Source organism: Falco naumanni, chromosome 18 (assembly GCF_017639655.2).
Source record: "Falco naumanni isolate bFalNau1 chromosome 18, bFalNau1.pat, whole genome shotgun sequence".
Classification (NCBI taxonomy): Eukaryota; Metazoa; Chordata; class Aves; order Falconiformes; family Falconidae; genus Falco; species Falco naumanni.
Genome location: NC_054071.1, coordinates 2,496,103 through 2,518,539, shown reverse-complemented (window position 1 = coordinate 2,518,539; position 22,437 = coordinate 2,496,103). Strand labels below are relative to the sequence as shown.

Here is a 22,437-nt window from a genome sequence, read left to right as displayed (position 1 = left end):
GTCTGCAGCGGCACCCCAGCACCCCGGGCACCCCTTGCCAGCTGCCTGCGGGGACACGCGTGTGTCCCCCAGGGACACCCCGCGTGCCCAGCGAGGCTGCATGGCTGCAGCTCCAGGAACGCGGTGCCATGTCAGCCCGGCCTGCTGCCCGCAGCCCCCCCGTCCCCCTCCCGCAGCGGTGGCCTTCAGGGTGTCCCCAGCACGTTCCTGGCCCCCGTGTCCTCCTCGGCGGGGGGGTGCGGCTGTGGCAGCTGCTGGGGTGCGCTGGGCCACCGGGCACAGGCGGCAGGTAGTCACCCTTCCACGTCGGTGTGGCTGCTCTGGGGTGCTGGTGGCAACCTGCTGGAACAACATAAGGAAATAATGGCAAGGAAACAGCCAAGGAAATAACAGCCAAGGAAATAATGGCAAGGAAACAGCCAAGGAAATAACAGCCAAGGAAGTAACAGCAAGGAAATAACAGCTAAGGAAATAACAGCCAAGGAAATAACGGCAAGGAAATAGCCAAGGAAATAACAGTAAAGAAACAACAGCAAGGAAATAACAGCAAGGAAACAGCCAAGGAAATAACAGCAAGGAAATAACAGCCAAGGAAACAGCCAAGGAAATAACAGCCAAGGAAACGTCCAAGGAAGTAACATCCAAGGAAGTAACATCCAAGGAAATAACATCCAAGGAAACAGTCAAGGTAATAACAACCAAGGAAATAACAGCCAAGGAAACAGCCAAGGAAGTAACATCCAAGGAAATAACAGCAAGGAAATAACATCCAAGGAAGTAACTGCCAAGGAAGTAACATCCAAGGAAATAACGGCAAGGAAACAGTCAAGGAAATAACAACCAAAGAAATAAAAGCCAAGGAAACAGCCAAGGAAGTAGCATCCAAGGAAATAACAGCCAAGGAAGTAACTGCCAAGGAAACAGCCGAGGACAGCCCCAGCAGTTCCTACAGCAGATCGAGAGCTGCAGACCGAGCGTGGCCATCGCGGCCACCCCACCTACTTTAGCCTGGACTTGTTGAAAACCTCCTCCTCCTCGTCCTCGGAGGTCTGGTCGTACAGATGGCTCATGTGTTCCCTGTGGTGGGGTTTCAGGGGCTGGAACAGGTCCCTCAGCCACCACGGCTGCATCTGGCTGAAGCAGGACACGTGCGAGCCCTGGGAAGTGCCAGGGAAGGGAAGGAAAGGTTTTGGAGACAGTGGGAAACAGCCGGCGGTGCCGGTAGCGGGCAGAAGGGCAGCTCTGGCGTGTGCTCCCTGCCCTTACCTGCTCTTCGATGCCACACTCGCTCTTGCTCTGTCCCTCTGGGAGTTTTTGATAGAAACTTAAAAAAAAAAAGGGAAAGGAGGCTAAAACATGCGTTTTAGTAGTTGCTGGTGGGAAGTTTCCTGCTGGGGAAGCAGGAATCAGGGAAGTGGCATTTAGCCCTGCAAAACACCTGGATTTAGCAAGTTAAAGGTGGGAGAAAAAAGGGTTTTGTGCATCATCTCCCCAGAATTCACCTTTCCCCATCCATCAGCAGGGAGGCTTGGCCCGGGAGGGCTGCAGCGGTGCCAGCATCCTGCCAGGGCAGAAGGCTGTACCCGCTCGGGGTGATGTGCCCCGCTCAGTGTGTTGGCTGTACCCGCTTGGGGTGATGTACCCCGCTCGGTGTGTCGGTATGTCGGCTGTACCCGCTCAGGGTGACATTTCAGCTGACCCTAAGGGATATGAGGAGCCCCAGAAGGAAGGGATGGCGCCGGCTGATGGGGCTGGGAAGAAGTCCCAGTTTAGCCTGGATGTGAAACGCGCTGGGAGAGGACAGGAGCAGGCTCTTCAGCAGCCTCTCTGGGGAGCGGGACAGGGAGAAACAGGGCAGAGCCGTCACCAGAGTTTTGCTGGAAGCCGGAGCCCCACGGCTGGGCAGCGTGCTTGCGGGGATGTAGGACCACACGGGAGCACAGGGCCAACACACCCACACATCCAGGGTGTAGCATCACCCGCGTGGACAAGCCTGGGTGGCTGGTTGAGGTGTGAGCTTATGGCCGTGCCTATCACTCACGCTTTGGGGTCCCTTTTCTGCATCTTTTAAAAAAGCGACGTGTTTTACACATAGACCGGGCAGTCTTGGGCAGCCAGCACCCACATGGGGCTGGGGGGCTTGCGGATTAGGGGCTGTTTGGAGTAAGGACTGTTTGTGGCACGGTGCAGGGAGTAATTACCATTTTGGGTGTGACCGACTGGTCCTTCGGGGTTGGGAAGCAACTTCAGGATTTTGGGAGCAAACCTGGTGAAGGAAAGGCAGAGAGACTTGTAACATCAGGATTTTCTCATTAAACTCTGCAAAACACAGGAGTCCAAAAGGTTCTTCCTCCAACTGAGCCCGTTATATACATGCACAAGCCTGTGCAGCAGCCACGTTTTTAGAAAGAGCCCATCCTCCCATCCCAACTCCCCACTTTTCCCTGCCTCCGGAATGACCTGACCTCCCAGAGCTCTCCTAATCTCAGCAATGTTTATGTCTGCCTTTCTTATCTGGGTGGTGTTTTGCAGGGTACCCTCCTCCTGTTTAACCCCAGCCTGAAACATGAAGGTAGGCTTTTAAAGAAATAAAAGCCTTTTTTTCCGAGCAGGGCCCCAAAGGGGGGCTGAAATTGGGGGCATGCTGGCTCCTCTGCCCTGTTTCTGCTGCTGCCCTGACCCACGCAGTGCCGTGGCACCTTGCGGAAGGACTTGCTTTCAGGGGAATTGCTGCGTGGCTGAAACCAAACCGTGCTGGCAGGAGAGCAAAACAGGGTCAAGAGAAGAGCCTGGGAGGTGACCCTGGAGGGCTGGGGATTGCGGGATAAAACCTGGGGAAGGGCTGCTGGGAGAGGGAGCCACAGCCCCCTTCAAGGAAGCTGTTAGGAAAGCTGCAGTGCGGAGCTGCGGACAGGTCGTGACAGATACCAGGACAAGCTCCCCCCCCAGCAGGCTGAACCCATGCTGAGCTCTGTGGTGTGGATGCTGCAAGAAGCTCCAAGGGTGGAAAACCATCTCCTGTGCCACCCAGCATCCACAGCAGCACCCTGTGGCTCAGAAACTGTGCAGGGCAGCATTGCTCTGCCCCTGTGCACTCCAGCTACAAGGCATGACTGACAGCTGTCTGTCAAACGAGTTATTAGCTTACCTCAATGAGACAAAACGCTGTGAAATTAATCATGATGATGAGAGTCGCTGATAACGCTAACAGGAGGCTGTCGACGAGGGTGTGCTTTGGTCTCTGCTGGGAGACAAGGAAAGAAAATCATGAGGGGAGAGAGGGCTGGCCCTTCCGTTCCCTGTTGTCTAGAAGGACACAACCAGCAATGCCCCATATCTCTCCCACCTTCCTTATGGATTTCCTGTCCACTTTCCTGGTCTGGGGCATGCTGTTGGAAACATTCCCTTCCAGAAGACAGTGGCCCACGAGAACAGAGTCTCCCTGGTCATCTTGCCTCTCGCTGAGCAGCTTTACAAGCAGCCCCATCCTCGAGATCATCTTTGCACAGGGCAGCTGGACCTCGGGCAGGCTGCACTCCATCCTCAGGGCTCGTGCCACATGGGCGATGAACATCTGCAGGGCTTTGTCTGAGACGAGCAAACCTAGGTGGTGATTGACCTTGGTTTCAAAGAGGTCTCCTTGAAATGACACGCTGTCTGGGCTGTCGGAGCTCCCTGGTTTACTGAGGAAGCTGGATCCTTCCTTTGGTTGCTTCCAGTGTGTTTCTGCAGTTTGAGGGACGGCTGATAAATGCCTACCTAGAGAGGAACCCCCTTCTTCCCCCATGTCCTCTAGCATGCTGCTTGCGGTGGGGGGGCTGTAGTTAACCAACAGGTTGTAGAAAAAATGCTGTTCTGTGTTTAGTTTCTGCTCTGCTTTACTTTCTGTTGGTGTGGGCTCTTCCTCAGGAGTCACATTGCCAGATGTCTTGGAGAAAAGCTGATTACTTTTATTCAGATACGGGCTGTCCCTCTGCTTCTGCTTTTTGTAAGTCCAAACGTAGTCCTGCCTTGGACGTGGTGCTTCCTCTGCATCTTTTGCATCCTCCACATCATCTGCATCCTCCACATCTTCTGCATCCTCCACATCCTCCATCCCATGAGTTTTCTTGGTCTGTTCCACAGCTTCGGAACAATTTTGGTTATTAAAACACCCGGACAAATGGGGGGCCTCTGCTGGGGAGCGCAAAAGGGTATGTTTTGAAGGAGCTGTGGATATTTTGTGACGTCTGAAGATGGAGGTGTTGTCAGTGGGGTTTAACCTGCCAGCTGCTTCCCGGGGGTTTGCTGCTGTCTGGTTCAAACCTAAGCCATGCTGCTTTTGCACCCAGCCTGTGGTTGTCTCTCCCTCCACTGCTGGGATCTTGTGCACCTCGTCCTTTTGCATGGCAGATGTTGGCAGGGGTGAGACAGTGCTTGTCACAGTCATGATGCTTTCAGCCTTGTGCAGCTTATTCTTGAGCTCGGCCTCTAGTGCCTTTGCTAGAAAATCCAGTCTCCTTGTATGACTTTCAATGGTCCAGTCCATGTGCTGAATGCTGTGCAGCATCAGCTCCTTACTGGTTTTGTCTTCTTGCCTTAACAGCTGCTGAGAGGAACATGAATTTGTTCTGCAAATGTGATCATTTGCATTCCCGAGATCACCATCAGTGCTGGTCAGGTTTAGGACAACTGCAAACGTTATGGTTTCATTGTCTCTGAGCAAAGGATCCTCAGGCTTGAGGTTCAACACCATGCTGGCTTTCAGTTTTCTGGATGGCAACACTTGCATTATTTTTCCTGGTGTTTCTGCCAGAGGATCTGTGTAAGCTTTAAAACACCAAGAGAGCAGATCAGTGACTTGGTATCATGAGAAGCTTTCTGCCAAAATACAGTGCCAAAGGTTTACCCTGAGCAGCAGGCGCTTGTCTTTGAGACAAGGGAGGCGTGTGAACTGAATGGTGGATGTGTTACAGACGGGAAAAGTCTTGTTAAATCAATCAGATTATCTCATCGGGGTAAAACAGATATCTGTTTCTTCTCTGGTGTCTCCCAGGGCTCTGCTTTAATTGGTGTCAAACATCCTGGGGGAACGGGTTTGCTGTCGGAGAGTTTCCCACAGCTCGATACCAGCCAGTGTTGAGTTGTTAAAATCACCATAAAGCTTTTAAACTCATGGGTGAGCTTGGAAAGTGGAATACCCAAAGACACGATGTTTCTCCCTGAGCAGTTATCCCAGCTAGCCCTTCTCCCTGTGGTCAGGAAAACCTGGGATATTTCACATTGAAATGCCTCTATCTGCAGTCAGAGCGAGCCCCTGATAACAGAGAGCTGTTTCTCTGCTGATGGATGCAGCTTCCATCACCCAGGCTTAGAAGAAGTGGAAGATGTGAGGATTTGACCCAGAGTGATGCAAACAGCCCAGGAGAGCTCCTGCCCCGGCATGCAAAGGGCACACACCGGGTCTGCAGAGCTAGGATAAGTCTTCAAGAGTCCTACACCAAGGCTGCAAACACAACCTTATCTCTAATCCTGCTTTGCAGATAGCTTAATGCCAGAGGCAGGCCGACATAGTGAAGAATATTTACAGATTACAAAGGTATTCAGGCCTTTTTTTCCTGTTAAAATGATAGGAAGTTGGACACAGAAATACCTTTACCTAGCCCTAAGCAGCTTAGCAGCCTGTTTTCCCTTGACTTGCAATGAGGTTAGGCTCACTTGTCCACATCCAGTTTGCAAATGAGTTACTTGGGGACCTTGGGAACCTTACTGTATCTGTTTGCAGAAGTCCAGCTTGTCTCTGCTTTGAACAGGATGGTATTTACTTTGTGCAAAGATTGAGTAGGACAGTGCATTGCTCACACTGTGCAGGCTAACCGGAGAACAGCGATGCTTGGTGTTCACCTAATGCCCTGCAAAGGAGATTGGGGTCCTCTCTCCTACACGCGGGGAGCAGGGTGGCAGAGAAACCAGGCAGTTTTCCAAGGTCACTCAGGCAATTTTTGGAGCCTGTACATCCCAGACCCGATCCAACACATCGTCATGACAGGAGGTTTCTGCAGAGCCTGCCTAGGGGCATCCGTGCTTGGTTATGGGTCTTGGGGTTCCCAGTGTGCGTGGCAGGTCTGAGGTGCAGCTCAGCACATGCCACCTTGCCACAGCACTGTGAACATAACTAGCCCCTTTGGCCATGTCTGTGCTGTGCCTGGGACCCCTCTCGCCACTGAGCTGTGGTAGGGTGGCACTGGAAAGGCTCAGGAGGTTGTCAGGGGAAATCTGGGGGGCTTCAGAACAGACGGTGCCTTCCAGTGCTTGGGAACGGTACTGGGAATGCATGATTTCCTTGGCTAGATGTACTGTGTGGATTGGAAGCTCGTGTGTTTGTTTAACCCAGCAAGCTATTTCTTCTCAAGATAGTACTTGACACAGAAGATACGTGTAATTGCTGGTAACTTTTCAACCCTTGTTTTTTCCCAAGTCATGTGCTCAAAGGGGAATTTTTTGTGCCTGTGGCTCAGGGAGCACAGTCCGAGGCCTCCCAGGTCTCACCTGAGCTGCCTGCACTCGCCTTTGGGCTGATTTAAAGGCCTCACACAGATGAAGCTCCTCTAGAAAGTCTGGCCAGATTCAGTGTCCTTGGGGCTGTCCAGGTGCCACCAGGCTGGACTGATGCCATCACGGTGGCCAATGCTGCCTGGGAACCCCCAGAAAACGGGGCCAATGCTACAGCATCTCCTACAGCTAGAGGAGACCGGGCAGATGGGATGTCTCCATCGATATCATTGATACCTATTGATAGCCTACCGCACTGGGGAGCGCTGGTGGTGCACAGGTTCTCGCAGTGAAGCTTGATGGTCCTGCACGGGGGTTTGGTGGGGTGTTTCTTCTGGCAGAGGCAGCAGGCCACATCACTGGGCAGTTTGCTAAAGATAAGAGGTTACTGGAGAAAATCCCAGCATCTCAATCCACATCTCTGAGTCCAAGTTGTAACACACATGGTTTTGCTTCAATTTCTTCTACAGCTCTGGAAAACTCCCCCCCACCTCCAATCCCAATGGACAATTATATTCTAATTTCTAAGAGAGCTTTCAAGCAGAAGATAAGCTTCTTTGTTAGCATCAAAATGTTGACGTTACCCTTGAAAACTGAACTAGTCCCCAAATCAAATTTGAAACAGAAATGCACTCCACCTTGATTTAAAACTTCCCCTTGAAAAACCTGGAACATGTCATCTAAAAGGTGAAATTCTGTTTCTTAGCAGGTGAGTTTGGGAGGTTCTCAACAGTAAATAGCAAACCTTAAGCTTACTGGAGTTATTCTGAATTAGTGGCGGGTGGACTCATGTCCCAAGCAGACCCCTTGTTTCAGCAATTACAGTCTGCTGGCGGCTGGGACCTAGTCCTGCATACTCACAGCGTTTCCAAGTGGACTGTTGTCAGGAGGAGTATGAGCAATGCCTGCTGAGTCAGTTGTGTTGCACCCAGGTCTCTGAAAGCATTTGAAAAACAACATTAAATTTTCAGGTGGCGTTACCAGAACTGTGCTCCAAGAATAAGCCCAGGTCCCTGATGATTGTGGTAGTGTTCACAAGGGATCCACTTCTGCCTAGTCAAACAGAAATGATTCAAAAAGCTATCGTTCTTCTGCTTTGACCGGCTCCTAACCATGAGGTCTGAATCAGGAGGGGATCCTGCAGATCTTGGGGTAGATGGATGCAAACAGAAAGGATTCCCTGGCTCAAAGCCCTCCTCCTGCTCTCCCACGAGTGCAGCCCCAGCCCCTGAAGGGAAACATTTCTTGCCCAAGAGGATGAATCGACTGTGACCTTGGAAGGAGCGTTCGTATCAGTGAAAAAAAGACAGTGCTGAGCAGAAAGCAAAGGGTATCTGTGGGACAGCAGGGCTGGAAGCAGGAGGGATCTCTGCAAAAAGCCTGTCTCCCTCCCTGAGGAGTCACACAGGGACGTGTGAGCAGGAGCCATAGGATGCTGTGACTCATGATTAACAGAGCATCATCTGCCCCCAGCTGTGGCAAGGCAGCAGGATGGGGATGCAGGGCGGGCAGGAGCCCTGGGCTGCTGGCACGAGTGCCCCAGTGATTGGGATCCCACCTTCTCGGCGCTCAAGCAGGAGTGGGGGATATTCCCAGACTCTTCAGGCCACTCCATGGCTCCAGACCTGGACAGCCTCTAGTCTTTTAAAGCTTGTATCCCAGCTGCTTGGTTGCTTTGCAGCTGGGGACACACCAGCTTGGCCTTTGCCCTGCTCTGCTGGTGCCAGGGCTATTTGCACCTCTAGCAGAATAAGGCTGGGAGAAAAGTGAGATTTGCTACCAGATCTCTGCTTTCCTGACAACAGGGCACTCAAGAGAGACAAAGATAAATATTAATCCAGTAAAAATGAGTCAATACTTACAGATACTTGACCGAAGGCAGCTTGAAGAATGATGTGTCAGCAATAACTAACAGGGGGTTATGGCTTAGGATCCTGAAAAAAACAACACACCGCTGTGAGTGGGTGATGGGAAGGACGCAAGCTGTGTAGGTTGGGGCATGTGGGGATGGCCTGCCCACTTGTCCTCTTACATGTACATAAACCCACGAGCCTGGAAAGCCAAGATCAACTGGCCCTATGCAGCAGGCACTGGAGAAACAGATGACTAAAATACTTAGTGTAAAGTAAAAAAAACCCCAGTGGTTCCTGATCTGTACAAACAGAGGTAAATCAAAGTGAATTTCCACTAGATCATTGCAAAGTATTTCTGTGATCAAGGAGTTTTTCCTCTTTGCCAGGCTTCACATTTCTACCCTTTGAATATCAGAGAGGCCCAGAGAGAGTTATGCCTGTTGGATCTGATGTGGAATTACACTGAAATCCCCTTTCCAGGCTCCTCTCCACCATGTGAGTGGTGTAAAGAGGTTTATGGTGGGTAAGGATCCAGCCAATTTTTATGGATGGCAGATGTGAATTTGGCTGAACAATTTTCACTCGAACCTCCCCAAAGAATTTCCTTTCAAGTGGAGAACAAACATAGGAAATTTCAGCCTGAAGATAAAAAATTGGCTCAGTGCTATGCGTGTGAAGAAGGGCCTGGGATGAAGGCTAGAGGCAGGAACAGATGCTGATGGGCTGATTCACAAAATACATCAGGTCCTCATTATCTCCAGCTGAAAGAGCAAAAGCCCAGAAGTGCTGCTTCTGGAAAACACAACATCTCTTCCTTTCCTCCTCAGCTCACACCTTCTCTTTGCTTCCCTCCACCAGGACTTTGATGTTATTTGGAGTCTTACTTTCCGTATTTTCTAACATTTCCACTGTCCATCAACTTTTACGCTATTACTACATCCAGCCAGGCAAAGCTGTGGCTTAGTCCTACAGGAATTGTTCATAATTTATTCTGCCACTTTATTTGGTGTATCACGCGAGAAGTATTGCACTTTTCAGGACAGCAAGGAGACTATGGATTTCCCTTATGTATGTATATGAACCCAAACACCAAATGCCCTGGCTTCCCACTTACTTCAGGTCCAGATGGGAACAGTGATCCTACCCCTGTGGATTAAGTCATGTTTTCTCAAGACACCAAAAGAACAAAGCCTCATTTTTTGTGGGTGTTTTTGAGACTCTTTACTTTTAAATGCAAATATGCAAAGTGAAATTTCAGGCTAGAAATCTGGGTCACGTCCCATACCCCTCATCAACCTGTCTCTTCTCCCTTCCTGCAGCATTTCTTTCTTATCTGTCCCCCTGGGCTCCCACCGCTACCGTTTGAACCTGGTGCTGGTTCAAGGAAGCTACGGGGAAGATAAGCAGGCCAGCAGAAAGAGGCTTTCAGACTGAAGACTCCTGGTAGACCCTGGATGACATCTACAATAGGATTCTAAGAGAGCTGGGCTTGTTCAGCCTGGAGAAGGCTCTGGGGAGGCCTTATAGCAGCCTTTCAATACCTAAAGGGGGCTTATAAGAAAGATGAGGACAGACTTTTTAGTAGGGCCTGTTGTGATAGGACATGGGGGTAATGGTTTTGAACTGAAAGAGGGGAGATGCAGATTAGCTATTAGGAAGAAATTCCTCACTGCGGGGGTGCTGAGGCACTGGCACAGGCTGCCCAGAGGAGCTGTGGATGCCCCATCCCTGGAAGTGTCCCAGGCCAGGTTGGACGGGGCTTGGAGCAACCTGGGCTAGTGGAAGGTGTCCCAGCCCATGGCTGCGAGATTGGAACGAGCTGGTCTTTAAGGTCCCTTCCAATCCAAACCATTCTATGATTCTGATTCAGTACTTTACAGAGAGCAAATCTGCTCTACCCCACTGTCACTGCGGACTCCCACTTTGATCTACCTTTAGACCTTGTTGCACTTACAGCTTCTGTAAAAACTGCATCCCATGCCATGCCTGGAAAGTGCTATTCTGGATCTGCGTGATGAGATTTCCACCAAGGTTTCTGGGGAAAAAGAAGATCACAGAAATGAATCAGGTCTGTCCTACAGGAAGCGGGACCGAAGCAGTACTGATTTGTACGAAATATGCAAATCTAAGGTAGAGTAGGGAGGAAACTGCCATTTTCTCATTTCTTTTTTAACCTGTCAGGGAGAGGAAATGAAGTGCACATGTGCTTAATCTATTTCTGTTCCAGGATACAGCAAGCCTTCAAGAAATGGCTTCTATTATGGCTGCGTTTGGACAGCCATGCTGTGATCCCTCATCCTGTTGTGGGTCATCCAGCCATCCGCATTGATCTCTTCAGCTCCGTTAGTCTTTTAGCAGGAGAAATTTAGTCATTGTTCTAAAAATACCAGGAACATTTTTCTAGCACAAAAAGGGTTATAAATGCAAACAGACTTCACTAAATACACTCGAAAGAAACTTTTGTAACTCACAGAAGCTGCAAAAAAGGAAGTGGCTCAAAAGCATGTTCCTCAATCGACAGGATTTTATTGCAAGATAAATCCCTGTTAAAATTAGAACACAAAATGTTAATTACATTTGCACTGTCATGTTTACTTTTATTTGCTTTGACACTGGCAGCATATAAGTCATACAGCTCTGATTTCACGGGGTGTTTATATCTGGTATGAGCTTGCAGTGGTGTGTAACCTGTAATAACCCTCCTAACCGGAGGTGGCTTTCATCTCAGTGATTTTTTTTCTAGCTATGGTCCCACCAGAATTATTTTAGGGCTTGATTTTCCTCTCTGCTAACAAAAAAGACTCTTTATGCAGGCACAGTTTAGGTGCTGAGGATGCATTTGCAGGGACCACACCGTTGTGTGACCCTCTGGATGGGCCACAGAGATGCAACCTGCCTTCCCCCAGTGCCATCGATGCTTTGCTTGCTGAAGTCAGCCAGAAAAGCTTGGAGAGCACCCCTTGTTTGAGGGTTTCAGGGTTAGGTTGGTAACCACATATGTGACCAAAATGGTTATTTTTCTCTTAATCCCTCCCTCCTACACCATGTTTGGTGAAAAAAAGTTATGTTAGAGGGACCCTATTAAAGATGCAAAATCAAGAACACGGAAGTCTGGAAAGGGCACAGTGAAGGGGTAACCTAAATCCCACTTTCCTGCACAGCTCTGTGGGGAGATGTGTGTAGATACACAGCCGCTGTGGGATTCACCTGGCCTACCTTCAGAAATCAAAAGGTTTGCTGTCTCAGCTTGAATTAGCTGCCTGGGCTTGTTCTGCAGCGATCAGTGAGAGAGAAATATTTTTTGGGAGTGATTCATTCCCTCCTCAGACAGGTTCCCAAGATCGTTTGGGTGAATGGGAAGTGTCTGTTCCTCTCCACGGAAAATAAAAAGAGCCTGAACAATTAGTGTAATCCCAGGCAATTATTAGGCATCTAAAATTAGAGGAGATGAATGCACAGGGTTTCTTTTGTAGGAAGATGGCCTTGCTACTGGAGAGGGTGTTCAGGGAGAGCATCAGGGAGCGACTGCAGCTCTTGCCTGCAGGGTCTGGACCTCCCACGCAGGCAGCTGGGTGGTAGGAGGAAGGTCTTTGCACGTGCAATCTCAGAAGTACTTGGGAGAGTTCAGTTTTCAGCCTTGTGGAAGGGAAACGTGGCTGGAAGCCTGTTTCTTCCCAACCTGACTCATTTAGCTTGCAACCCACATCCTGCAGGACATGCTCTCTGCTTTTAAGTTCCTGGATCCTTCTTTTCTATGATGTAGGGCACACATACCTGCTAAATCGACACAGGGAGGGGGAGCCAGTGGGATCCAGCACTGGCGCTACTTTGTTTTCCACCATTCCCTAGCACTGAGACAAGGCTTAGATGCAGCCCTAGGGCTGGCTCACCACAGCAGCAGCACCAGAAAGTCCAAGACCACCCTGGACTTGGCTCCTTCCAAGCCAACATGCATGCTAGAAAATACAAACCCTCCCTTTTTGTGGGAAAAATGCAAGCCCGTAAGGGCCACGCTCAATAAATGACACTACAAATGCAAATAGTGATGGAACCAAGATACTTGCAATGATCTACAAACGCAAGCAAGAGTGGCGATTTAGGGACACCTCCCTGTGTGCTCATTTCAGCTGCTCTATTAACAGAGGAGTGGGACCCAAAACATGACCCTCATGAAATAATTCCAAGCCAGAGCTTCCCTTGCTGTCTGCTTTTTCACGTGAGTACTATTTTGATCTTTGATGTGATGTCTGTATGGAGAAATGACTGTACCTGTGACTCCTCTGAGGCTCAGGTAACCTGGGCTCTGGGCACTAAAGCTGTGAACCTCCAGAGTGCGATTTATTTCTGCCCCTTAGCCTTTAAGATAAGGAAGGAGAGCATGACAGCGGCCAAGCAGAGGAGAGAGAACAGGGCAAGATTTTGCCATTCTTGTTTCATACTTCCTTTGCCTGCACCGCACAGGAAACCCCAAAATATGTAAAAACCTGAACTTCAAGGATTAAAAAACCCTGATGCTTCTGTGCTCCCTTCCAGACAGCATTAGAGACAGACTACTTGTTGCAATTTCATATGACATCGCGTGGACATGGTTGCACATTTGTTTCTCCTCCAAGAAGGGGGGGGGGACTCAGCCGGATGCAGCCCTGAGCAACCTCATTGATTTTTTAATAGAAAAAAAACTGTGCTAGCTTTGAAGTTAGCCCCGCTTGGAGCTGGAGGCTGAAGCAGAGATCTCCCAACCTCAGTCCAGCTGGGATTTCAGCAGAGGAAGGGTTAGTGCAAACTTCTCTCTTTCCACCTGGCATAGCCACCGGAGAGGCTATCCCAGGAGCGATCAGCAATAAAGGGCTCTGCCTTCACTACAACAGAGGTATTTTCACCCAAACCCTAGCAGAAACAAGGCATGCATGTGTTTTCCCTTGCTCTAAGTGGTTCTCACACCAAAAATGTTGGTCCTCAGATGAACAGAGCCAGAGGCAATCTCCAAGGGGTTAAGGAGGTCACTGTTACCTTGGGGCTGACTAAAAGTCATCCAATATCTGTGGGAAAGGGCAGCAGTGTCCTCCTCCTGGTTGAGTTTAGGGAAATGAAAGCTGTGCCCTGCCCTTGTGGGAATCCTCCCCCCAGGCACTACTGCAGCACCCAGACACCCTGCTCTGCTCTGGCTGTAGCCTGAAACCCAGGAGGAATAAAGCAAGCTTGCATGGGGGTGGGCTGAGCACAGGGGTCCCAGGGAGGGTGAGGCAATAGCCCAGTGCAGGGGGCAGGGGACGGTACCTACAGGTGCTTCAGCAGGAACAGACCCTCCAGTGAACGCCTGTTCACCACCCACAGATCATTGTACCGGAGGACTCTGGAATGAGACAAACAGACATTTCACTGTGACAGCAGCTGCTCTCCAGGAGGACACGGCATTTTCAGGGGAAAATATCCTGCAGGAGCTTTACTGAAGCATCTCTGAGTCACTGCAGGGATCATCACCACTCATCGCAGGAGTGAGCACTCACTCCCGGCTTGCTGAAGGTACCTGCAGGCTGATCGGTGATTCAGCAGGCACGGGGATGGTCTGTAGGGTGGAAGGGACACAGCTCACGGCATCTCTTGCCGTCCTAGGAAGCCCTGGTCAGAACCCTCCTTGCTGAGCCGCCCAGCTCTGAATGCAGTTGGAAACCATTGGCGTGGGTTACACCCTTGGCTCAGACACCAGATGAAAGAATTGAAAATCCCTGAACTCCCAACGTTTTAAATGCTAGGGGGGATACTTACAAGTACTCAGCCCACAGGTAGTCCTTCCATGCTTGATTTTCGAGGGAAGAAATTGAATTGCCAGTAAAATCTCTGCAAAAAAAAAAACCCCGACGGATGCTGTCACCCCTCAGGAAAGCCCCTTCCCCTGCAAATGTGGCTGCTGAGGTGGAAGTGGTGGCTTCACCCCCGGCCCTGCAGCACAAGCCCCCCCCCCCCAGACCAAGACATCTGTCGGTGACTCCTGGGTGTCCCGGGAGGGGTGACCAGGCCTAAGAAGCCAAGGAGGGAAGATGGAGGGGGCCTGGCGGGGCCTACTCACAGGACAGAGAAGGCCCGGCGGCGGCTGCCCGGGGGCACGCTGACCAGGGCAGCATGGCTGCAGTCCAGCAGCCGCTGTTGGCAGCGGCAGGGTTCCGGGCAGGACCCCCCGGCATGTCCCGGGCAGGGGGTGGCTGCCAGCAGCAGCAGCAGCAGCAGCATCAGGAGGCGGCCAGGCCAGGGCAGGCCTATGCTGGTCACACCTGGCTGGGGGTTACCGGGCTACAGGCCGGGGCAGGGCGGGGGGCGCAGGCCTGTGACCACACAGGCCCCCCACGGTAGGCTGCGCCTCAGGGCCGGGTGTGGGACCAGGGGCCTCGGGCACCTCGGCTGGAGGGAAAATACGGGAGGATCACAGGTTCATTTAGGCTGGAAAAGATGTTTAAGAGCATCAAGCCCAGCTGTTAACCCAGCGCTGCCAAGGCCACCATGCAACCATGTCCCCAAGCACCGCACCAACATGTTCTTTAAACTCCCCCAGGGATTGTGACCTCACAATCTAGTGCTTGGCCACCCTTTTGGTGAAGCAATTTTTCCCCGATGTCCAATTAAAAACTCCCCTGGCACCACCCTCTTGTCTCTTGTTACTTGGGAGAAAGAGGCCAACCCCACCCGGCTACAGCCTCTGGTCAGGCAGTTGTAGAGAGCAATAAAATCCCTCCTGAGCCTATAATATAATGTAAAATAAATAAAATCTCCACCTGAGAACTTGCCCCAGTAAAGGCTTTACGGCATTCTGCAGATGGTCAGTCCCTCCGCTCAGTACTCCCCCTTGGAAACGCTGCATCTTGCTTCCCATGTGGATTTCTCCAAATTCAGTGTCCAGCCACTGGATTTTGTCCCACTTTCACCCACCTGGTTAAAAAGCTCACCGGGCATCAGGTGTCTTCTGGAGCAAATCACCCCTTTCCGCATTTTCTTGTTAAAAGAAACAGGTTGCACTCCTCCCATTTCAAAAGGGATCTCAAGTCATTCCTGGGGCTCTTCCTTGAGCCCTCCCGGTTTACAATCACCTTTTTTTCTGAAGAGAGGTCAAAAAATCTGAGCAGAGTTTTTATCAAATAAGCATTCCCCCCTCCCTGATTTGGGGAGCTTGATGCCCCTTCCCATTGCTTTTGTGCTGCCTCTGAGATTCATTCGTCACACTGGGTTACAAAATTTTACTTAGTTTAATGAAAAATCTGTTCAAAGTTAGAAAGAATCTTTGCTTTACATAGTGATAACATCCCAGCTACTTATAGCTGGGGCTCAGCACAGGTGGCTTAAGTGGCACAAGTGGCTCAACACATTATTACAGGACTTTGGTTTATTTCTTTGAAAGAATTTTCACTTAAGAGAAATATTTTTTTCTGTGCCTGCGCAGGCATATGCAAGTACCACAGCTACTCCTGCTGGTAAGATATCTTCTGCTGTCTCCAGCTTTCTCCTACAGATCAGAGAGAACCTGAACTGTATGTAGGTTCTTGCAGGGAGGGCTGGTTCCTTTTATTTTTCCGTAAATGCTATGCATATCTGTTACCCCGTCTAAATAATAATCACGCAGCTAAGCTGTCTTCCATATATAGCTGACCTGGATAAGCTGACAGAAAAACACTTCCTCTCCAAAAACAGCATATATTTTTGGGCTTAATTTTAGTAACACTAGGTTTATTGCCCATTTCTTTTGCTGTTATGTATTTGGAGAAAAAGAAAACATTGGCTATGACGCGCATGTCATTTCATGGTGTTAGACTTTCATTCCTAATCAAACACTGCAGAACTTTTGGAAATGATCTGAAGACAGAGCTGCACTAATTAGATGGCATGTCCCGGCTAAGGAGCTCATCATCAAAACTGAGATCAGACAAAACTTCTTCTTCTTCGAGGTCAAACTGTGCCAAGGACAATTCATTGACCTGGGAAGAGAAATCAAGAGTAAATTTCTTTCTCTACACCACATTTTAGCTTCATTCCTCTGCACCTGGAAACAATGTATTTTTACCACCTACAAGCGACAGAATTTACCAACTTGGGAACATTTCTGCTTTGGAAAGACTGACCAACCTCACAAGGCAGTGAACCAAAAGGACACCCAGCATCCCTCCTCCCGAGCAAGTCCTTCCAAATTCCTGTCTGTTCCTCTTCCTATCAGGCTGCAAGGTGCCTTGTGGAGAGAGAGCACTGAATTACCTCCCACACACCATCACAAGGGATGGGAGGGCAAGGATGACTCTTCTGATAAAGAGAGGTTTGAGAAGCAGCAGGCTTTCTGTTTCGCTTTGCTGCTCACTTCTCTTACGGTCACTACATGTTAGGTCAGCTCTCTGTGGGTTTAGAAGAGGTCAGACAGAAGGGGCTGCACAGAGGAAAATGCAGAGAGAGAACAAACCAGCAGAAATTTCATTTTCTCAATGGACGAAAAAAAAAATCTGACGGATGTTAGTCACTTCACACAGCAAAATACTCCTGTTTTACTGCTGCTCTTCAGTAAGAGAGGAAGATAGTTTTGCCTGTGGACACTAGGTGACTCAGTGTCATCAAATGGAATAATGTGTCACAAGGTGCGTTGGGCACTTCCTCCATGCACACAGCATGAGGAGTTCAACACTGTGCAGCACGGTGCTGATGCATCATGTGAGAGTGATGCTTGCTTTCAAAGAGTGCCGTATCAGTGGTCTCCCCTGGTACCTAGCAATGTTTTCAAACGAAGTGGGATGAAAATCCTCTGCTCGTGACTTGCTGGCACACAGAACTCGTCTCACTGAGCGCAATGATTAAAGTTTTACTGTTGTACCAGGGTATTTTTTTGCGGCACATGCTAACAGATCCCACAATTACCTGCAGGGATTTCACTAAATTGTTCCCTCTGGGTAAGAACAAGTATATGAAGTGCATTTCTAGATGGGGAGGTTGATTAATTTAACAACTTACTAAAAAAATAATTTGATTTAACCTACTGTGACTTTACCAGGATTTTCACTTTCACATATTCCATGAAGAGCAGTCCTGGATGCTGTCATGTGTGTGACCTGTCAAGCTGCACTGTAATAGTCCTGTACACTAACTGCTTACTTGCCTGTGCTGTCTAAAAAATATATGCATTTCTGTACAAAGATACCTCAAAAAGTAGGAGTTTTAAAGCCTCAGTGTGCTGTACAATTCCAAGATGTAATTACTTCCTGGGATTTAAGTCGAGGCAATTGCTGCATGAAAGGAGGATGTCAGAGGCTGTAACAGTTAACAGCTGTTACTTCCAATCCCTAGATGTAACATACAGGTCCTGGGCAGAAGCTAAATATCCACGGCTTTTACCTGAACAAGCCCCTTCAGTTCCTCTTCTGTTAAGGAGTCTATGGGCTCCTCTTGGGAGGAATTGTACTCCACGGCCACTTTCCCATTCTCTGAAACAGAATAAACAGCCAGAGATGTGGTTAGTTCCTACTGTGTGTAATGACAATAAACCTACCTGGACCTCCAAATGGGACAATTGTGCTTCATAATGACTTCCAGAGCGAGTGGCTGGTTGGCCTGAATGCATGTGCCTCTTTCTCCAGCCTACCTGCCTGCCCTCTCTGCAGGAAACCAGATGGCTCTTACTAGATGGAGTGGAAACTGAAACTGAGGAAGCAGAAATCTACGAAGAAGGCTGAGCATGTTAATTACTGGTTTCTCTGTATGCAATAGATCAGAAGGCAGGAAGCACTGCAAAACATCTGAACCCAGAAATCCACCTTTCAAAGGAACACCTTAAAGAACTCAGGGGAGGAATCTGGCAGATGAAAGGCCCCTCTCTGTAAAATGAGGATAGTGGCACTGACCCGATCCCCATCAGGGATCCTGAGAAGCCTAAAAGACTAAAGTACCCCGACACCACATAAACAGACGTCACCTAAAAGCTCAGAGAGCACAAGACCTGGAACCCAGAGAAAGCGGGTGTTGCAGTTCCTGGGTCAGCACAGAGCCACCTTCTGTGATTAAAAACTCACAAGGAGATAGTAGCCTCAAAGAAGTAACACTGAACACAACAGTGGGGCATGGACTGTTGACGGCACCTGGCTGCCTTGGAACCAGGACAGGAACGTGCAAAGTGCTGCAGTTCAGTCCACGTTACTCCTGGAAGCAGAAATTCCTCACGTCCTTATTCGGCATGGACATGTAGTGTTAAAAAGCTCTCCTTGCCAGAGTTTACAGGCTTGGAATTTGGAGTATCAGTTAGTTATTTATCATTAAAAAAATCTGGCCTCCTTTCAGATTTTCCTTTCACTCACATAGCCCATAGGGTGGAACCACTCTGTTAAATCATTGCAGACCACAACACGAGTTTAACTTTGCCTGAAATTTCCCAGGCCTCAATAAATCCCAAGAAAGGTTCAGAGAAAAAGAATTCATATCAATTATCATGGAAGTTATAATGTCATTAGCCCAAACACCCCAGTTCTTAATACAAAACTAGGCCTTACCTAAGACTACAAGGAGTATCTTCTGAAAGGCACTAGACAAGGCTTTCCCAGCTGCGAGTTTCTGAACTCTTCTTGTGGCTGTGACAAACTTGAGAGGATCTGAACATGACAAGCAGCGTGTTATTGATATTGACACTCCGCATATGAAGCGCGCCAGCTGTATCGCGCTGGGAAACGTAACCAAACACAGCTCTACAGATCTGATAAGAGAGCCGCTTACGTTTCCGGACTCATCGGCAGTATGGCAGCACCCTCACAGGGGCTTCGTGTGCCAACCCACCGCGGCACACCGCCGTCAGGGCTGTGTCAGGACCCTGCCCAGCACAGCAGGCAGGGCAGAGCCCCGCTGGGACCTGAGCTGTGCCACAGGCACAACCACATGGATGTTCACACCAGAAGTGTCTGTGATGGGGAATGAATATTGCTGCAGGCAAGAGGGAGAGAACAGAGGGTAGGAAAGCGATACTGGTGCGAAGCGGGGAGGGAAGAGGCACGTTCAGTATCCCTCGCTGCATAGCACAGTAGCTCACAAGGCCCTGCACAGATCCTTGCCTCCAGCTAAATTCAGGCACTTTATCAGACCCACAAATTGTGCAGAAGCAAGAGCAACCAGTGTCTGTGACAGCTGCTGAGAGACTTCCAGCTGCATCCAAAACGTACCTTCACTGTTTTCCACGTCTGCCTCGCCGAGAGCAACTCCCCTGGCGCGTACCCCATGGTTGGGCAGCGTCACCTCTACAGCACACAGGTATTTCACGGATTGCTTTTGTAATGTCTTTCCCAGTTCCTCATTCTCACCATCAAAACCAGATACATTCTGCAGCTGTTGGGAAGACCACAGATAATTAATTTCGATTAAATAGGAAGGGTGTGTTATGATCACCTAGGCCTATGCACCGATCTTCTCTGCACAACATGTGACTCCAAGGCAGAAGCACATGGTGAAGGCAGAGCAGAGATGTTTACCATTTTGACCCTATTTTAGAAATACCTCACAGTCCTCATCCTCTGGGAGTCTTGGTCATCTCAGACACTTCCAGCAGATGAAGAATACTGTCAGGCCCTGCACTGCTTTAATCACAGCTGCCCCTGTTTTTACTAACAGGGCCAAGCCAGTGCCCTCACCCATAGCAATCTTCTCTCTCCAGGCTTTCAAAATACCCCCCATTTGTGGTCCAAAACTCAGCTCCTGTAGCTGTCTCTTAGTTGTTGACTTGAGGACGATTCTTATTCCACCAACCACTCTAATTAAGGAGAGGATGAGGGAAAAGATGACAGATGAATATAAAGGGCCCCTTACTGTGATGATGCGACTGGACCAGCCGTTAAAGCCAAGGTAGTGGTTGGCCAGCTGCTGGCACTTGTTGCTGTTGAGACCAAGGACTTGTTGCTGAAACCCTTTCTGCCTGGCACAAATGCAAACCTGTCCAGGAAAGAAGAACCCTTGTTAGCCAGGCTTTGCTTGTAAGGTTCCCACTACAAGCACACCACTGATAGCTCCGGGAGACTCATCTGAAGACAACATATTCCCTGACTGCATCTGTGCTTCGGACATGTGTTAAATATTTTTTACCCATGAACGGGCCCTGCAAATTATTCCAGAGGAGGGATGCTGCCCTTTTACTGCTTAAATGCTTACCTGGGAGTCAGCGGTGAGGATGTCAACATGGTGGTAGTGCCCAGCCACAAGGCAGTAAACTTTTTGCGCAGGAAGCATCACTGAGATCAACAAGCATTTAATGGGGTTCTACCCTGCTTCTGGATGTCAGTGCTGAGTCCTGCAGGTTTCACACCCGGGGACGTTCTGCTTACCTTCAAGGGAGATTTTTGAAACAGCCTTTTCCCATTGCACGTGCGCTGAGCTCTGCTGGCATCTCCAGCTGAATAAAACTTGATGATGGCGTAATACCCAGGCCCTGCCACAGCGGCATTTCTGTGTGCTCGCACGGAGTAGAGCGGCCCGAATTTGGAAAACACCAAAAAGAGGGAATGCTGAGAAAAAACAAGAGAAGAAAAAAACATAAGAGTCTTTTGAAATACCTACGGGTGCTCCAGGGACTGAGAAACAGCCACAAAACCTAATTACCTAGAAAACAAGGAAAGCTTTTAGTACTGTTGAACAGCGATAAGCCCTGGAATAAGCAGTGAGGCTGAAGATGAGTATCTCTCCCTAAAAATAAGCTCAGTCTGCCTGGGCCTCTGACCCTGATGATATCTCATCTCCATTATCATCCAACCTCTGCACCAGGAGGACACTAAAGACAGACACGGGATTTTCTGCCCCGTCACGCTCATCCCAGACGGCTCTTGCTCTCTGCCATCCTTTGCATGGATGCACCGTTTGCCAAAGCTTTCAGTGGAACGTTAGCACCGTATCTTGCAGGCAGAGCGGGGTTTTGTTCCAGGGCTTCGACCCTGTGCTGGGTGCTTAGGGGTCTTGCTGTGCTGGCCATGAAACCGGCCATGGTACAGGGGCAGAAATCACCTGGGGGGCCCCTGACACCCCCTCGGGGATGCCCTGCCCGCAGCATGCCTCAGGGAGACAAGGAAACTAAAAAATGATTAAAAGCAAACAAATAAAAAATAGAAGAGAGGAATTAAAAAATGTATTATTAGGATGGGGGTGAAGCCATCAGTACAGATGGGGGGGAACTGGGGCCTCAGCTCCAGGGGGTAGAGGGACCCTGGGGGGGTCCTGGGCCCAGCTCCTTGGCCCTGGAGGGGTGTCAGGGCGCACTCCCTGCTCTGGGGGGGACCAAGGACCCACTCCCCAGCTCCGGGGGGACCAAGGACCCGCTCCCCAGCTCTGGGGGGGATCCCAGGCTCTGCCCCCCAGCTGCTGGGGGGATCCCAGGCTCTGCTCCCCAGCTCTTGGGGGGGGGATCCCGGTCCCCGCTCCTGCAGCTGCGGGGGCTTCTGTGGCCCTGGGGGGGTTAACCCGGGCTCTGCTCCCCAGATCGTGGGGGGCTCCCGGGCCCTACCTCACCTCCAGCCCCGGCCCCGGCTCCAGGCCCCAGACCAGCAGCGTGCGGGCGCTCCCGGCCGGCACCCGGAACTCCACCACCTCCGCCATGCCCGGGCTGCCGCCCCGGCCCCGCCCCCGGCCCCGCCCCGCCCCCGCCCCCGCCCCCGGCCCCGCCCCCGCCCCCGGCCGGGAGGGGAGCCCCCCCTCACCCGCCCCGTCCGTGCCGAGCCCCCGCAGCCCCCCAAAGCCAGGGCCGTGTTAGCCCTCACGGCCTGTCCCCGCAGCCCCCCCAAAAGCCAGAACCATGTGGGACCCCATGGCCTGTCCCTGCAGCCCCCCAAAGGCAGAGCCACGTCAGTCCCCATGGCCCATCCCCTGCAACCCCCCAAAAGCCAGAGCCATAACAGCCCCCACTGCCTGTCCCTGCGGCCCCCCAAAAGCCAGAGCCATAACAGCTCCCACTGCCTGTCCCTGCGGCCCCCCAAAAGCCAGAGCCATAACAGCTCCCACTGCCTGTCCCTGTGGCCCCCCAAAAGCCAGAGCCATAACAGCCCCCACTGCCCGTCCCTGCGGCCCCCCAAAA

The 22,437-nt window shown here is 50.5% G+C and overlaps 2 protein-coding genes across 3 annotated transcripts; both read right to left on the bottom strand.

Moving 5' to 3' along the window:
- Positions 1-146: 146 nt before the first annotated feature.
- Positions 147-15,502, bottom strand: LRRC37B (leucine rich repeat containing 37B). 2 transcript variants are annotated; one of them, XM_040617632.1, is made up of 15 exons: positions 15,152-15,502; positions 14,452-14,780; positions 14,151-14,222; positions 13,666-13,737; positions 10,856-10,927; positions 10,339-10,419; positions 8,394-8,465; positions 7,393-7,467; positions 6,784-6,902; positions 3,347-4,809; positions 3,149-3,244; positions 2,202-2,266; positions 1,267-1,324; positions 1,003-1,157; positions 147-342 (listed from the first exon to the last, which is right to left on the bottom strand). In XM_040617632.1, exons 2-15 carry the CDS (start codon positions 14,610-14,612, stop codon positions 294-296), a joined length of 2,610 nt encoding a protein of 869 aa, XP_040473566.1. In that variant the 5' UTR covers positions 14,613-14,780; positions 15,152-15,502; the 3' UTR covers positions 147-293. The 2 variants fall into 2 exon arrangements, with proteins under 2 accessions (XP_040473566.1, XP_040473567.1); XM_040617633.1 differs by having other exon boundaries at positions 1,003-1,130; positions 14,452-15,502.
- A 98-nt stretch (positions 15,503-15,600) lies between these two features.
- RDM1 (RAD52 motif containing 1) lies at positions 15,601-21,974 on the bottom strand. Its single transcript, XM_040617634.1, has 7 exons — positions 21,876-21,974; positions 20,702-20,881; positions 20,190-20,312; positions 19,550-19,712; positions 18,890-18,988; positions 17,742-17,830; positions 15,601-16,345 (listed from the first exon to the last, which is right to left on the bottom strand). The coding sequence occupies exons 1-7, from the start codon at positions 21,960-21,962 to the stop codon at positions 16,241-16,243; spliced, it is 846 nt and encodes a 281-aa protein (XP_040473568.1). The 5' UTR covers positions 21,963-21,974; the 3' UTR covers positions 15,601-16,240.
- Positions 21,975-22,437: the final 463 nt, after the last annotated feature.